The 18,990-nt window shown below is 37.5% G+C and overlaps 1 protein-coding gene across 2 annotated transcripts in view; it reads left to right on the top strand.

Annotated features, from left to right (window-relative positions):
- The window catches only part of LOC100704890 (zeta-sarcoglycan), a 325,170-nt gene that overhangs the window by 295,545 nt on the left and 10,635 nt on the right, over positions 1 to 18,990 (top strand). For both annotated transcript variants that reach the window (XM_005454752.4, XM_005454753.4), the window contains exon 7: positions 3,885 to 4,008. In XM_005454752.4, coding sequence (XP_005454809.1) covers positions 3,885 to 4,008 — 124 coding nt within the window. The remainder of the gene's footprint in view (positions 1 to 3,884; positions 4,009 to 18,990) is intronic.

An 18,990-nucleotide genomic window follows, 5' to 3' on the forward strand; every position in this document is an offset into this window, starting at 1 on the left:
TCCTTCAAGCTCGGGTCCTCTACCAGAGGCCTGGGAGCTTGAGGGTCCTGCGCAGTATCTTAGCTGTTCCCAGGACTGCGCTCTTCTGGACAGAGATCTCCGATGTTTTTCCCGGGATCTGCTGGAGCCACTCGCCTAGCTTGGGAGTCACCGCACCTAGTGCTCCGATTACCACGGGGACCACCGTTACCTTCACCCTCCACATCCTCTCGAGCTCTTCTCTGAGCCCTTGGTATTTCTCCAGCTTCTCGTGTTCCTTCTTCCTGATATTGCTGTCATTCGGAACTGCTACATCGATCACTACAGCCGTCTTCTTCTGTTTGTCTACCACCACTATGTCCTGTTGGTTAGCCACCACCATTTTGTCCGTCTGCATCTGGAAGTCCCACAGGATCTTAGCTTGGTCATTCTCCATCACCCTTGGGGGCATCTCCCATTTTCACCTTGGGACTTCCAGGTTATACTCGGCACAGATGTTTATATACAGATATTTATTTTCGTTTTTCCTGCAATATATAAAAATTGGTGTATTTCAAAAATAAAACAATGAAGACACTAAGAATACATTTCCTGTGGTGGGATACTATTTTGTGCAACTTTTCTGTATTTACAGTTTTGAGGGATAAGCCTCTTAAATTTCTCTAACTAGAAATATATGTTAAAAAAACAAAAACGATTTTCAATTTTTTGGTAGTTTATTGCATTTTTTGCAATTTATGTAATTACTATGCACTTAATGCATACATATTATTAAAATTTGGGCTATAATGGTGGTATTGATGTATAGCAACTTGAAATGCTCCCAAAAATGGCACTACAGCATGTAAAAATATAATATAAGCTCTGGCGGACTTGGTTCTATGGTAGGTCTTAAAGGCTTAAATTGACCATTAAAACTGTTAAAATAATCTTGGAGAGCCAAATTTCACCATTGTGATCCAGTGGTCACATGAAGCTGCAGTAGCATAGCTGGATAATCAGCTATAGCTGGATAGTCAGATATGCTGCCAGAGACTGACATGTCTATGAGCAGCATTCTCCCAGAGTAAAGGGGTCATCAAACTCAGCTAAGAAATCATTAATAGGCATGGCTCCTAATGGCTAAATAAACATTCATGAATAAATGTATCTATTTATTTTTTCTAAAGGCCTTCTCTTTAAAAGACTAACCACATACAATACCTGGGGAGAATCTTTAGAAAACAAGCGGGGATGATGACCAAAAGGAAGCAAATGCTGGAGCAATTACCCACTACCAATATAACCTCCCTCAGCCTCAAGCATGGGGGAAGAAGCATCACAGAAGGGAGGTGGGGAATCTTTTTAGGCTTGCAGGGGTTTTAGCTGCGGACTGAGACAAAACTAACAGAGTGCTTGGTGAAGCTAGAGATTGGAGGAGAGCTCTGATTACAACAACTTGTTTTGGGATGTGATGTTGTTCCAGCAATGTGCAGATAATCTGTTGACTGAGTATAATCCTTGGTTAGTAAGGTAATTTTTTAATTGATGCCAAGCCTATACCGGAAGCATCAATCTAAAACCACCCTCCCCTTGTTCATATTCAAGATCATTGCAGCTGTGTTCGTCCATTCTTCCCACTGGTTCAAATATGACTAGAGTGTCTTTGTGGTTCTCCTGTGTCTCATTCTATCATTTTGTCATAATGAACTCAAAATGGATAGACCTTTATATGTAGTCCACAACTGCAAATCAAAGTGTTTATTAACAGAGGCTAATCTGAGCAGTGAATAATTGTTGCAGACAACTAATGAGTGGGCTAGAAGGTCAGTGTTCAGTGTCCAGTTCCAGTGAGATTGGGGGATCCACAAAACCTTTTCAGAGAAGCCTTGAAAATCTGGAGCACATACCAAGGAGTTTCTAAAGACAGAAACAACAGATAAGTTACAAGGAATTAAAGAAAGCATGAAACAAGTGAAGCCTGATATTACTGCTACTGCAGCTGAACAACCTGGTAAAGGTGGATGAAAGAATGTGGTCTTTATATACAAAGGATGAATAATGGAAACCAGGTGTGCACTGCCTCCCAGTCTTGATTAACTGCCACACCCCAGAGTGGCAACCTGTTATGCATTCATGAGCAAGAATAAGGGAGAAAATGTGAGGGACTGAAGGCACAGAGACCATGACACTACTAAAGTAGCTTTTTTTTCTGTCAGACAATGTTTAATTTTTCAGATTGAATCTTCAATTGTTAATTTTTTCCCACCACAGTGCTTGTGTCAATTGTGTGAATAAACTGTTTTCAGCTTCTACACAGTAAAAGTAAATGACTTTAGCCCGGGGACTGTAGTCTAGTGAAGGACATTAACAGTGGAAGCTTGATATCATCACCAAAGTGCTCCTGGCCAAGGGCTTCTTTCCTATTTCTTTTTTACGTCCATCTGTTTTTTGAACACAGATCTGACAAACATCATGAGTTCAGTTAATCTAGTCTTTGGCTTGAACACTTTATCCTTTCAGCCTCTCCTTATGGATTGGGAAACCAATCTTTTGAAGTGCCCTTGAGCAAAGCTTGTCTGGAAAACTGAAACATGTTTGTTATTTGGTCTTTGGTGTGTATGTGGTGTGTAACTTGTTATACCTCACATCAGAAATTGCTCTTTATTCGATTTAATTTGCCAATATGTCCTTGAGCGAAGCATTGTGCTTATCTTACTCCACCAAACTGTTTAATCACCTTGTATTATTTTCAGCTTCACACAACCCTACCTACTGACCCTTCAATGCACCTATATTCTCTGAAAGAAAAATATGTTTCCGCTCACTAAAATTAAATTACTTTATTTTTTAATCAAAACCTGAAAATGGATGTGTTGTTCTGTAAACATCACATTCTGTTTATTTTAATATGTATTAAACATGTGAGGAAAAGACTAAATTAAAAGTTTAATACATTTTCTATTAAACTTTACTGTGCAATACTAAAAAAAGGAGTGTAACTGTGCCATTTTACCCAGCCTCCTGAGGAAGTGATAAGATAAGATAACCTTTCTTAGTCCCACACGTGGGAAATTTGTTAATCACTTACTGATGATTCCAGACTAAAAACACTATAATACACTTCCAAACTGTCTGTATTCACAGTTATCTGCTGGTGCCAGTACAGTTTATTTAATGGTTGCTATAGTGATAAAAATTTCATAGTCTTACTTGGTAAATTATTGCTACTACTGTAGACTACTGTAGTTTGTAGTTTGCCTGTTCCTAGGTTGTCATACAACACAATTATACACAAGTCACAATCCCTGTTTGAATTAATTTGGAATAATTTTCCAAACTGGTTACAACTTAATGTCAAAATAATAGCAAGTACACTTTTATTCATTGTATTAGCAAAAATGTCTATCTCAACAAGCTTTTCAAGAGCTTACTTGATAACCCTGAAACAGGGAAGTCTAAATACATGTTTATGTTAGTGCTTATTACAAAGTAATCACAAATCATTGATTTCATAAAATTTCCTAAGAATATAGTAGGGCTCTATCCAAAATTTTCAGTGTACATTTATCATTAAATGAGTAACTGAGAAAGTTCAAGTTTTGCGTTCAAGAAGTTGTATTTTATTGAATGTTTTACTTTGTTTACCTACAGAGTACGATGCTCTGTACTCACTCAAGAGTAAATATTCAGTTGTTATACAAGAACCTTCATTGCTTTTGATTAAAAAGCTGGTGGATTAAAAACTGTGTTCACAAAACAGTCATTGAGAAAGTTAAAAAAAACAAAAACAAAATCATCTAATGGTAGCTGAAGTATCAACCTAAAATCACCTTGCTCATGTTCATACTACAAATCCTTGCAGGTGTGTGTGTCCATTCTTTCCAGTGCTTCCAGCATGACTAGACTGTGCTAATGGTTCTCAGGTTGGAGTCCCCAACTCGGACCCTAACTCTAGAGGCCCCCAGAGGTGTGGAGGTCAGTGCTGGAGTGGGAGATTTTACGGCGTCTTGTAGAAAAGACCTCCTCTTGCAGTCCTCAGAAGGAGAGGTGAGTGTGAGCTTACATTGTATTTATTAATGCGTGTGTGTGTTTGCATGTAAAACTGTTTGTGTACATACTGTTGTGTTTTACTGTGTTGGGTATCTGTGAATGTTTGGAAGAGAAATGGAAGTTAGAAGCTAGGGTGGGAGATATATCAAATATCCTCAATGTATCGTGGATTTTTCCACGTACGGTGGTTAAAATGGCTTTTTGTAATCATCGAGTATAAGTTGGCATGGAAATATTAAGCTGTCTGCACGTAATTTACTGAGTTTTTTTAATGAGTTTTTTTTATGCCAATGCTGTGAATGTATTATTAATCCTCCCCCCTCCCAATCGTAAAATGTTCTACTTGACACAGTTCGTTGAACATGTGTGTTTATATACTACCAGACAGGGAAAATATGGCGACAGCGGGAATTTCAGCCAAGTGAGGGAATGAGACTCACTGTCGTTTGGATTTTACAAGGAGGATGTCGAACAAAATCCGATAATTTGCAAAACGTGCCGTAAAACTATTCCTGCAAAAGGCAGGAGTACCAGAAATGTATTCCACCAGCTGAAAAGTCATCCACTGAAAAATTCAGTCTCTCCACACACCAAAGAAAACGTTAAATAAACCAGCAGTGATACTTGTGACTGTTCTTGGTCAGTCGTTTTTATAACCACTGTCTAGACTTTTGTTTCTGTAATTTGAGGTCATCACATTTTTATTTTACAATTTTTATATGTTATGAGATCAAAAGAGCACCATTTTTATTTCGATTGTTTTATTTTGCCTCGTGAATTCTTGCTTGATGTCCTTTTTTTTTTCTTATTATGATCTTTTGTTTGTTAAAGAGAGAGACATACTGTGACAGTATAGTCAGTTGTGAAAAACCTTGGTGGGCAACGGATGGTTAAAAAGTGGTTAAAATTAAACATTTTAATTAATTCAGATTTTTTGTATTTAAAGTAGAAAAAAATATTGAACGGTTGATTTGAATGAGTATACAAGTGCAATTTTAGGCACCATGTGGTTGAAAATAACATTGCTTTTTGGAGGTTATTTAAAAATATCGTGATAAATATTGTGTATTGTGATATAGCCGAAAGATATCACGATATTAGATTTTCCTCATATCGCCTGGCTCTATTAGAAGCTGACAAAAATAGCTATATTTATATGTGAATACAAGAGAACACAAACCAGTTGGGTGTTTTTGTTAGTGTGTGTGTGTGTGTGTGTGTGTGTGTGTGTTCTTTAGACTCTGTGGCACTCTATAGTGTTGGGCCCGCTTCATTAAAGTACCTTATTAGGCTAATGAGCGTCATCAATCCATGCGACCTTGTCCTCCTTTTTCTCCCCTCCTCTGCTCATCACTCCTTTCTTCCTCTTTTCTATTTGGGAAAAGTGACTTCATTAAAGCTGGTTTGATGAGGTTCCCTGTCAGTTGTTGCTGCTGTGTGTGTGTTTGTATGTGTGAAGTGTCATTGTTAGCCTGTTATCTCACTGTCAAGCTCTTTGCATAGCAGCCTGCCACATTGCGTGAGCACCGAAGCAGACTTAGCCATTATCCTTATGTGTGGCTGTAAGTGTGTGTATGTAAGTGTGTGTCAGCCTGCCATATTGCATGTCCGCTGGAGCATAGTGTATCATTAACTTACTAATTAACAGAAGAATGACCCCCACTCATTGCACTCACTGTCATTGTCAGTCACACTCACAAACTGACTTCTACTACAAATACACACACTCACATTTTCTCTCTCTCTCTCACACACACACACACACACACACACCAACAGACACAAACAGGTAAAAGTTGGGTTCTCTTCTCCATTTCTCATTTCCTGTGTTTTATCACAATCTTCTTTCTTTTCTTTCCTTCTGCTGCTGTTGATTCTTACTGCCTTATTCTCGTTTCCTTATCTTTTTTCTTCCACCGGGCCTTACTTGTAAAAAGTACACAACAAAAGCTACATATAACTTGATACTGTGGACACAAATTCTAACTTTAGCATATGATAAGAATACAGTAGTCATAATAATAAAATGGGAGAGCTAGGAAAATATCTATAGGGTTACCCCAATATATGTAGTCATACTGACTATACAGGAGTGAAATTGTTGATGATGTGTAGAGGGCATGGCGAGGTTTAGTGCACTGTATGGTCGTTATAGTAAAAATGGCATAATAAAACTAAATGAACATAAACACCTGTTTTGCAGACAGTGTAATGTGTTTGTATCTGAACAATAGTCCATTTATCTAAACAGTAATTGCAGATCAGGCTTTGACAAATTGCACAGACATTTTCCACAGTATTGTGCTTTATTGTGCAAATTTTGAAGTCATGTTTAATGACGTACGAAATATATAATGTAGGTATCTAACCGCACAATCGTAAGAGTGTCTGTTATTTCACAATGCTTTTTTTATTGCCAGGACTAAATTATTTAAAATGTTTGTATCTCCAGCTAACTGGAAACACTGTCACTTCATAGATACCAAACGACCTTTGGTTGGCATATGTTTAGTTTTTAGGCTCATTTTAACTTTAAACCCACACCACCACAGTAGAAATTCAGTTTAAAGACATGAGTTTGATGAACCAGATTTACTAGTACTTTTCTGTTAATTGCCTGTTCCACCCAGCAGAGGCTGTCAGTGTTTTTAACAATGCCCAGTCACCCCAGCTTGCCCCATCAGCTCACTTGTTCCACTTTACTTATGCTATGTGTATTCGTACTCTCGATTCACCACTTCACTTGGTAACTCAGCTTGGTTTTAATCACATTGTCCTCATTACATTCTACTTTCTGACCAGCCATTTTTTTGTAATAGCCTCTCAGACCTCTGTTGGTTATACAGGCAACAGTTAAAAACTTTTACCATCTGTCTCTTGTTGTGACAGTTATCAAAAGCTTCCACAATTAACCCATCCAAACAGTTTTTTGTCTAACAACCCAACAATCTGCCACTGTGAAAGACACAAGCAAACAGATTAAGTTAAAATTATTATTTTACTTAATGATATTTTTTCCAGAACAAATAGAGGGAAGAATTGTGATATAACTTTTTAATCTGTTTGTAATATAAATACTGTACAAATCTTAATACACTGCATTTAAAGTACTTTCAAGACATTGCACCTCGCTGAAAGAAAGCATTACCACAACAAGAGAGCTGTCAGGTGAAACAATGGAAGGGATTATCCATCTAGTCTAAGAAGGAAATCCAGTATCAAAAATCAATATCATTTACTACACAGAATTAGTTCTATCTACTGTATGATTTGGTACAAATACAAACAAAATGAGAGGGTTTTAAAAGGAAAATATTCAGGTAGACAAAAGATATCAAAGGATATCAGTAATTTTGGTCATCGGATGACTGGATGAAAGTAATCTTTGACAGTGATGAATAGCAAATCTGCTTTAGCAACGGAGGTGATACTAAAACTTTTAAAGCTGACTGAGAAGACAAGCAGTTTTCCCCACTCATTTATGATCTGGATTTTTTATGCCATATAAAGGATCAGAGCATGTGGGAATCATTCCATTATCCGTAAATGCACAGGTACATGCTGAAATTTTCTCATTCTGTCCAAACATTAGCCATAAATTTGGGTTAATGAAGATAAAGGAATTTTTCAGAATGATAATCCCACCAAGCAATGTTTTTTTTCTTTTTCAGAAAAGGCATTTCAGCTCAGTAATATAATGACAAGTAAAAAGTCCGGATGTCAATCAGAAAATTGTTGTTGAAAGGAAAGGATCTATCCTGGAAGCAGGAATCAGCTATATTCCTAATTTCATTTTTTTTCCCCCCCCTGTACTTGAACTAGAAAAAGAAACAAAAAACATCCTAATAATTAAAATAACATGAATTAATTTTTTGAGAAGTGCCAGAGGGAAGCCAGAATGTTCAGCTACTAAATAAAAAAAAAAGTTTAATCTTGTATTTATTATTAATTTTTTTGTGCGTTTATTATTTTACCCATGGGTTGTAACTTCCACTCAAAAGAGATTTTCAGAACATATGGTTTTCACTCAGGTGACAGCAGTCTGTGTGACATACATGGCAAGCTTACAGGGAGTTCTAAAGGAGGTTATGAACTTATAGAGTGTTCAGAAGTATTAAAAATCCCCAAGGACTGTCTGGTTCCAGTGAGTGGGTACTCATTCAAACAGTGAAACATTTCTAGGGACAGAGAGTGCGTGAGTCTGCAAGTTCAGTGGCATTTGTTTTTATCCTGTTGTTAGGATGTGTGTCATGCATGGAGAGGAGACATTCAATTGCCTGCCTTGCGGTGCCGATGATATATTTAAGATTGTCTTTTAACCAAGTTCATTGTGAGAGAGCAACATTAAAGTTGTATTGCGAGACAGATGATTTTGAATATGTGCGTATTGCTGATTTTTTCTGATGTGGCTTGTGTGACTACCATGTTGTTGTTTCTGTACATTTTTACAGCTTCAAAGAATAAGAAAATAATTTTGACAAGGCTTTTCCCTCTTATTTCATCTTCCCCTCTACAACTTTATTTTTCAGCAAGTCTCTCATTCTGTCTATCATTGAATTATTACTTCATCTTATTTTCCTTTCTCTCCTCATTTGTCTCATTCCTCACCTTTCCTATGCCCTACTCCTCCTTTCTTTTCTCCTCTTGTTTTTTGTGTAACCTTCTCTTTCTACATCTTCTTCTCTTCCTCCACCTCCCTCTTCTCCTCTGCAGCCCCTCAGTCCTTCATCTCTCAGTAACCCAGCCTATCTAATTAACTTTCCACTGCTAGGGTTATACATCACTGTAGCTGTCACTTCACAAGAAAAGGGGAGGGGAATTTTAATTCTTACCTCTTTTCTGTCATCTCTTCCTTTCTCTCTCACTCCCTCTGTTTCATATGTTTAGTCTTTGGTCTCTTTGTGGTCTTTGTTCATCCATTATCTCTCTCTGTTTCTGTCTCCATCTCTGTCTGTCATCCCTGCATAAATAGATGTCTCCCTATTGATGGTGAACATTAGCATGAAGCAGAGTGTAACACGGGTTTTGGTGTGGGCCTTTAGCAAGACTTGATACCATGAAAGGCTTGAGAAAATGAAGGATTTGTGGTGCACTGCTTCTCAACCTCCTCACCCTTTATTACAGCACTTGTCAGCTTTAGATTAACAGAAAGAAAAACCTTGTTCACCAAAGGTATAAGTTTTGAAATGCCAAAGAGGGCTTATATAAAAAGCTTTAAATTACCAAAATATAGAAATGAATAAGGTCACACTTGAAAAGAATACAGCTAATAGAATGGGTAGAAGATATGAATGAACCTAAGAATAATTACTGTGAAAAAAGCGTTATCATGGTAAAATCTAAACTCCAAACAGTTTCCTTAAGAGAACAGTCTGAAGCTGCAGTTTTTTTACTACTAGAGTGCAGGAGCACATAATGCTTCGAATAGCCAAAAGGTTCAAGCAAGGGTCTCAGGCTGTGGCAGGCTTTTGCAGATTTCTACGGAGTAGCCGAAGGGAACACATGTTCAGCTGATCACTGTATCTGAAAGTGAGTGTTCCACAGCAGGAAGCACAAATACTCCATCAACGTCCAAGTGCGGTGCGACTCCACAACTGTAATTACCAGTGCCATGGCTAAATACCCAGGGTCCGACTACAATTCCTTCATTCTGAAATATCATCAACCTTTTTCCAGAAAATGAAAGATGGTGGTAGCGGTTTTTATATGATTTTTTCTTCTTTGGGAACCCCTCATAATGAATTAACCTATTAAGCTTCTATTTATTTCCTGTAAGGAGGACATTATATTTGGGGTATCACCCTGGTCAAAAACGTTGTGGCTTCATGTCAACCTTCACATGAAATCATTAATCATGAGTCAATACTGAAGCTTACAAAGTTTCCACCTACTTATTTAATGGATTAGGTTTGCCTGCATTGATTTCAGTCTGAAATACATACTTTGCAAAAGTCTGGAGCCAATCATCTTGTCTTTACATTTTACTACAAAAATAAAGAATAGGTGCAAAAATGATGAAAATATAGTACAGAAGGCAAAACCAAGTTTGTACAATTCGAAGAGGCTTGTTAGTATTATAAAGTGACCACCTTTATTCTTCGAAACAGCCTGAAATGTCTTAAGCAAGATTTCTTCTGATTTTATAAAGTAGTTCTTGAAGGACATTTGAGATTTCTTTCTATGTTGGCTGCCTTTTGTTCCCTTCTCGGTCAGGACGAACCCACACTGCTTCAACAATGTTGAGTTCCAAACTCTGCAGAAGTCCATGAATGATAGTGTTCCACTGTGTTTTTCTATTCTTCAGGAGTATGTTTGTGATCATTGTCATTCTTAATAATAAAGCCATGGCCAATCAGATGCTGGCATTGCATGGTAGAGCAAAGGCTAACTGTAAATGATAATTCCATCAAGTTTGACAAGATCTCCAAAACCACTGTCTGAAATCCAGCCAAAACATGACAGATCCTCCACCGAGTTTTATATATGGCTTTAGACACTTGGTGTTGTACCTCTCTTCTGACCTCCTGAACCAAATTTCACATTTCATTTTATCGTTCCATGAGACCAGTTCCCACTGATTTTTAGTCCAGTTCTTGTGTAATTTGTGTAAGCCTATCTCAGCCTTTTCCTTCCTTAAGGAGAACAGGGAGAAACACTTCCATTGAGACCATTACATTCAGTAAACAGTAGATGGGCCAGGTGTATCTCTCAGGTCCTGTGTCTGAATTTTCTATTTCTTAATGACTTTCAGATGCTGTTCACTTACTGTAGAATTTTTTTTAGACCTGCCACTTCCTCTTTTGTCCCCCTCTTGTCCAGTTTCAACAAGGGAAAAAAATATGTGTTTTTGTAACAGGCTGCTGGTAACACAGTGCCTAAAGAAACCTCAAAAACAGTTCTCTGCCAAGTCATCTATAATGTGTTAGACATCACAATGTGTCATTTAGTTAGATGCCTTTTTATGTTTAACAATTCATATGTCAGTGTTAAGTGCCCTAACAAACAAAAAATATTCCTTTGAAAATGGCCAGGTACAAGGACTGGACTGAAAATGAGTGAAATTTCCAAAACAAAGAAACCAAAAAAGGTAACAAACCATTGCTCAAGAGCACTTAAAAAATTAGAAGAAAGTATAGATCCTTGGAAGAAAAACATAAAGAAATAAGGGTTGGCTTGAGGCTTTTCCTCAGCACCGTACTCCATTTTAATTCTACCTCATATGACTTGCTAAACGACTTGCTAATGAAGTAGTATCGAGAGTGATAACGTCCACAGTATAATAAAAGTGACAAAATCCACATAGGCTGGGGTGGATACAGTACATGGATCAAACACAGAAATATCAACTGAGATTGCAGTTACATAAAGACCAGTCTGGTTTGAACAGAAGTAAAAGTGACTTTTCATTTGGGATGATAAAACCTAAGTGCTATATTAAGCCTTAATAAGGATTTGGAAATGGACAAAAAAAATTCTGAAACATAAAAGGTGGCAATCTCATAATTGCAAATCACATATCATATAATATAGAGAACTAGAAAAATTCAGACACAACTAGGCACACGTGATGAAATGTGCTGAGCGTAACCTTCAGAACAAAAAGAACAAAAGTAAAGGGCTATCCAAAGTAGTGCATTCAGTAAAATGAAGCTAATTTGTTCAAATCTTAACACATTTTTTCATGGCTTACACTATTTTAAATAAGGTTAAAAATATGCTATTTTTAAAATAGATTAAATTAAGATGAAGCTACCCCATATGGAAAAGATATATATAAATCTTATAAAGTTTGTATCTGTCTTGTGTGAAACTTGTATGAAAAGCATACAAGAGTGAAAACAGATATAAGATCCCTTGAAAAATTATATAAATGAAACTTCCAATCCAAATGTTTTGGATACTTCCTAAAACAATATATGAAAGTAATGAGAAAGTGGCCACTTTCATGAGTAAATCATATAAGCCTTATATGCTTCATATAGTGAATCATATAAGGCTTATATGTTTATACATTTTTCCTATTTCTTTTCCATATGGGACATGTTAAATAAACCAAAAAAAAAGGTCAAATAAGATATGAGAAAGAAAATTAAAGTGACATGTTTATTGCATTAATTTTTGCCTTCATGTTTGCCTTAGATGGTCTTTGGGACACTGAAATGCTGGTCATCCAGGTCATATTCACCCCCCTGAGCTTGTGGGGTCTCTGCTGTCATCCTGAGTCAGCCAGTTCAGTGCATCAGAGATTCATTTGTAGGCTGTTGAGCCTTGACCAGAGCACACACAGGCATAGCCAGATAGCTCTATCATACTGTGTCCTCAACGTCAATCTCATCTACTCAGTTTGTCTATTTTTTTTTTTAATGAAGTCAGTGTCACCAAATCTGGTTCCAAACTGTGTACCTCTGTTAATGTTCTAAAATCATATAAGCAATTAAGTATGATGATGTTAAACTTTTTAAATGTAACCTACAGCACATTTCCATCACTGTGTATCACAGTGTTTTCTATCTAGCCAATTTCTCTTATTTGCTCTCACATAAACCACCTTCGTATTGTTTCTTCCAAATAACTTCATCTACAGGATCCAGATAATTATTATTCACTTTTTTTCATCTAGAGTGCCTCTAACACTGGCCTTTCCTACAATGACGTTCCAGACGTACCTTTTGTGGAGCAGTTTGTACTTGCAAAGTATTTTTCTGTAGTTTCTCTTTCATAGAAATCCTCTCCTTGGTCTGTGCTGTCATTCTGTTTCCCAAGGGAAACACATCTGTAGAACCTATGCTTTTATATATTATGATTGACGGATTACTGTTATTTAGATTACTCACATTATCACATCATCAGACCTTATGTTAATTTGCCCTTGTAAATCTGGCCCCTAAAGAGACGGGATAATAAGCAGCTTGAAAGGCAGGGAAAAAAATAATTTTAACAAATGGCATCCAGGGTTTATTCTAAAGATCATACTGTACCCTTGAGCGATTTTATCACAATGAAGCCCAATGATGCAATGTCTAGAGAAGCTCCCTTATCAGACAGTCCATTTGAAAACGGTCCATTATGAGGAGATGTGTTATCCGTACAGAAGAACATCTGATTGATACCTAGATTACAGATTCAAGTTCAGACCATTTTTTCTGACATTTATGAATGTTACAATCAGTGACATTTTTCATATCAATTTCATATTCTTTTACTGCTTGATCCAACAGTGGTTTTGCATTTCACATGACCTTTTCCAGTTATCCCCAGTTAACCACATCCACCTCAACATGACACCGTGAAACCGAAAGAATTGTCTATACTGGTTAAAAGATCAAATTTAACAGATTTCTTTCATATCTGCATGAACCACATGCACATTGACTCAACAATATTCTTTTCAGTTTTTTATAAATTTGAGCTGAGGTCTTGTTCTAATACAGAACTTGGACTTGCTTTTTAGTTAGTTTTTAGTTTTTTATTTCAATTTAAGCAACTAATATTTTAAACTTTTAAAATTTTTTAACTTTTTACAAGTTAACCATCAGATTGAATCCCTGAATTTCCTTCAATAGTAAGTTTAGTGGGGTTTAAAGGTTGTTTGGTTATTTAAGATGGGCTCCTGGTAAGTCCACCTACTTACTAAAGAACATTTACCATGACCCGTTTTTCCCTTTGTGTTCCATTTTGGGCAACACCTAAAGGTATTGCAGTGATACCACACAGGAATAGTCAAATACATTAGAAAAAAAAAACTCAGCTACAGTCTGTAAAGATTCACGACTGAATGCCAACCCAGCTTTTCTTTAAAATCGGAAAATACATACATTCTAAAAAGAAGACTTTATCCAAAAGCATTTCTTTTCATCCAGTCTCATACAAGCTTTCCTCGACTGCTGACACCATCAAATGAACAGAGAAGAGCGGATGAAGGGAGGATAGAAGGGGGATCGGATGAGCAGGAGGTGGAGAAGGATGGCAGAAAATAGATGTTTCTGTCGATTTTGCAGGAGAAAATAAAGGCGTGCAGGACAGCAAGGCTTAAAGCCAAATCAATGTTGTCAGCAGCTGGCACTTAAGAAGGGGCCATTAAAGTTTAAAAAGTTTGGAAAGCAGTGCTGGAATTAGGGCCAAATGGGTTAGAGGTAGGGGAGCGCTGGCTTCCATTAAAATCAAAGCCAACGAGAGCTGACAGATCCTCTCAGGATTCTTGCAGTCCTCCTGTGTTTTTTTTTTTATTGTCTTCTCCCCTTTCCTTGTCATCTCTCTCTCGCTTTTGGTCTCTTTCACTCTCCCTTTGTTGACACTTTAGTCTATGTGAGCTTTCTATTCTTTTAATTATTGTTTCTTCTCACCTTTGTTTCTCCATAACTCAGAAATCACTGTCCCTCTGTGATAACCACAGACTGTAGTAAAAGATGGACAGAACCTTTGGGGCTAAAGAAGGAAGTCCCTAAACCTGCTTTCAGGGCCGCTCCTCTAGTTGCAAAACTATTTTGAAGTATTATAAGTATTTTGGAAAATGACCTTTCAGCTCCCTTGCATGTGATCTCACCAGACTTTCCTGACTTTGTGGACTTCCACAAGTCTTATTTAAAACAAGTACATGACCATTTATTAACTAATTCCTCTCTCATAAAAGGTTGATAAACCCGAGTATACTTTACTGCGATCAGTGTTGGGTAAGTTACTTTAAATTAGTAACTTAGTTACATTACTAGTTACTTCTCTAAAAAAGTAACTCAGTTACTTCAAGTTACTCGTTACTTTCAAAGTAACTAGTTACTAGGGAAAGTAACTTTGGTTTTACTCAGAATTCTCTTGTTAATGTGTTGCTTCTGTAACTGGATACCCAGCCACACTGCCAGTCTTCTAGCTTGCTTACTTGCCACAAGTGCACTGTGCCACCTACCAATAGAAAGGAAAAAATAATGTGCACATTTCCACGAGAGAAATCCCACGCCTGGACCGTCGTTGACCGCCGCCATGATTCTAGCCTGCTTTTTACATCCAACACAAAAACTGCAGTCGTGGTGCTTTTGATTGTACTCAGAACTCGGAAATTCTGCCTTCTGAATAGGAAGATGTAGGTAACACCAGACTGCAGATGAGCTGCATACAGGGCTGGACTGGGACAAAAAAATCGTCCCGGGCATTTTGACTAGAGACCGGCCCACCATTATAGGAAAAATCATAAAGCCTTTGAATGAAAATAAACACTGTTGTGACAGTGATGTATACTGTTCTGATGGTATATATGTATCAATCTATCAATTGTTTGTTGTAAGACTCAGATAATTATTTTTTTAAAAGCGAGACATTTTAAATGAGAATAATAAAGAAAAGTATTTCCTTGTCCCCCCCTTTCCCTGTTAATGCCCTACCTGGCCCCCTGGCAAAACTTTGCTAGACCCACCCCTGCACAGTTACCAGCTGTCAGCTACTTAGAAAAGGATCCTGGTGTTATTTGTCTCTCAGAAACAGTTCATAACTTCCCTTCAACTCATTCATGTCACCTAACAGGTAAACCTGTTTCTCCATCACCTGTTCTGCTCTGATGATTCAGTAAGGACATCTCCTGGTTTCATCTGCATGTTTCCCTCTCACCAGATAACCAAACCGATATCATGACCAGCAGCTTTACAGCTGTGGCTCCAGCAAACATCAGCTGATACTAGAAATTAATATTAAATGAATTCTAACAACAGTTGATCAAGCTTAAACGTGCTGCTGTTGTTTAATGCGACATCCGCTGGTTTCCTCTTTCTGGCGCAAAGTGGGCGATAAATAAACAAGAGAGAAGCCGATCAGCTGATCATTGATCAGTTTCGTGATTGAAGTAGAAACGGGAGAGAATGAGAGAAGAAGAGGTAGCTGTGCAGCTTCAGCTTTGTGTCTTTTTCATTGTAGCTGAAGTCCGGGACAAACTGTGTTCCTTTTCACCTCAGTACGAAACGCGTAATATTTTCTCTGAATACGAGACGATTCTGTTTTTTACGGGACGGTTGGAAACTCTAATAATTAACCATATGAACAAAATAAAGTTCAACATCAGTAACATAGCACCCACACAGCTGTATAGAAACTCCGTCATGCTAGCTAGCACGCAGTACGAAAATGTCAGCATACTGAAAATAAACTCCACCTAAACTTGGTTTATATCTGACTCCGATAGACTGCAGGTCATAACTTCTTACCTGAAGTTCAGTTCACCTGACACGCGGACCGGCGGCTGCTTCGGGTCTCTCCTCTTGCCTCCCTTTTCCTTCATCCACCTGCTGGCCTCCACCACTTGCTAATGTTATTGAATCTGTGGAAGCTCCGCGATATCCACCACACGAAGTAACGAGTAATGAGCCTATCTAAATCCCAGTAACGAGTAACGCGTTCCTGGTTTTGGCATAATAACTAGTTACCGTGCTCATTACCACAATAATAACGTAGTTACTGTAACGCGTTACTTAATAACGCGTTAGTCCCAACACTGACTGCGATGGTCAAATTGCTAGCATATGAGCATGCAGTGTCCCTCGGTTTTTGAGTCAGATCAACTCCCTTTCATTATATCTTCAGTTTGAAGCTTCACATCAGGACTTTAATAACCAATGGGCAACATCTGAGTGGCTATATCCATCTTTTTATATACAGTCTGCAGTTTTAAGTGAGATTGATTCTATCCGGGAACAGAAAAGTCTTTTACAATAATGTCCTTGTTGATTGAAAGGAAGAGACAAATAACATATTCAAGTTAACTTCTATGCAAGTTGAACCTTGAAAGAAAGTCTTGACATTGTTTTTACTCAGATACTTTGTTATCGTTTCACTCACACCCTGGCCCTAATAAGGGAGCATAACAGTTTGGGGGCTCATCCAGGAACCACTAAAATCAGTTTGGAAGGAGTCAACTTGAAAGGAACATGTAAAAATAAATGATGCAAGAAGACACGTGTACCACATAATATGCACTTTCTTAATTGTCTATTCTATTTCATTTTTTATACTCCCAGAGGAGGTACTCACCATTTTACTCACCATTCACATAATGAATGGTGAGTAAAATTAGAGTAAAATTACTCACCATTACTCACCATTCACATAATGAATGGTGAGTAAAATTAGAGTAAAATTACTCACCATTCACATAACGAATGGTGAGTAAAATCCCAACATTTTACTCACCATTGAACCACTGGACTTGTATTTTCTAATAGCAATGCACTTCTGTCATTAATGTGGCTTTATTTTATCTGGATGACCACTTTAATATTAACATTTTAGTCAAAGAATTACAAATAACTTCGGTAGGTGAGTGTCTGTGAAATAGGGAACACGTAAGCACTTAGATGTGGGAGTTCAGTAGCTCAGACTGGTTATTAAAAATTGAGAGCAGAGAAGACTGCCAAATGAATACATAAAGAAAGTGAGAAGTGTCTGAAGTAAGCAAAGGTTTGCAGAGAACAAAGTCACAGGAGATATTTGTACTAGATCAGGTTTGGCTGAGAAGAAAAAAGTGGAAAGACAAAGCCTGACCGAGAGCTGGAGGGTTGTTGGGAGCGCAGCAGACGCAGAGTAGGCACGTGGGAAAAACAGCAGATGAAGTCGAGTAACCAGGCATAGAGGATTCAACATTTCAGTCAGGAGCAGTAAACATACAAGGAACCAACAAACTTGACATAAGTAGCCAAGTTTGCTACCAAACAAGCACACAGAATAATCTAGCAAGCACTGAATAAACACTGGGGTAGATATGCTACTGAGGCTGATTGAGTGATTAAATGCATCTGTGCCAAACTGGTAGCTGCCAAGAGCTGGAAGGAGGTGCTACACCAGGCAAAATACAGACACAGAAAAAAAGCAGGGGCAAGAAGAAATGGAAAGGAAGACACAGAAGTCTTCATAAAGCCTGTGCTATATAGTGTTGGAGGTGAGCAAAATTAATAAGACAGTTTTGTTGTTAAGTAAAAAGTACAGAAATATGTTCCAGTAAGGGAAGCTACAAAACAATTAGAATGCCCTTGAGTAAGGTCTATGAGTTCTAACAGCGGCAGTTTTCCAGTGAAACTACAACTTTGTAAATATAAATCATAGTGTATTCATTTATTTACTAAGTGGGAACAAAATCAACTGCAGTAATGTGTTTTCCGTAAATGCAAGACATATAAATTCCATGATGACTTCCTCATCTGTTGGCAGGGTGTTAGTCCCATTTTTAACAACTTATTACATGCAGAAATCACACAAACCATTGTAGCTTACACACTGGTTTGCAGACGCTAAAGAGCTTTTGCATGCTCATACATTGGTGTAGAGTTTGCTTTCATTTGCAAAATGTGTAATAATGAGAAATAGAAAGTGATTTTATGTTGCATATTGCTGCTTGCATGTTGCATATTACTGCATTTGTTTATTGAAAGATATGATTTATTATACCAAGTATACCAATTTCACACCTCCCCTTTCACCAGGAAGTGGAATCCACAAAGCTGCATTGTCATGTTGTTGACACAACAAAACCATTTGGTCTTTGCTATGACTGCTATTATTACTATAATCATTATATAGGGAGTGCACGTTAATTTTTGTTATCATGGTGATAATAGGAACTAGTTACTATGATAAATACAATTTTTAGATAACTGAATTTAATTTAATTAGTTAAACCACATGTATTTTAAGTGTGTGCTTTCTCACCTCAGGAACAAGAGCTGTTTGAGTCTGAAGCAGTTTGAACAAATAAGACAAATAAAAAAAAACAAAGACCAAAATCTTTAAATGCAGAATTAAACCTGATACAAACCGACAACTTTTTTCACTTGCAGCTTTTTTGGCAAAGTTTCTTGATCACCTTAAACTCTTTCAAAAGATGTCTACAATACCCAACATGGCACATTTGCATCTGTATGTGCTTTCTACCAGTGACTTCAGCAAGGTGAAATCAGGTCAGCTTACACAAACTTTTGACAAAGTTAGGTTACCATGGAGTTTTATTGT

This window comes from Oreochromis niloticus, linkage group LG6 (genome assembly GCF_001858045.2).
Source record: "Oreochromis niloticus isolate F11D_XX linkage group LG6, O_niloticus_UMD_NMBU, whole genome shotgun sequence".
Lineage (NCBI taxonomy): Eukaryota > Metazoa > Chordata > Actinopteri > Cichliformes > Cichlidae > Oreochromis > Oreochromis niloticus.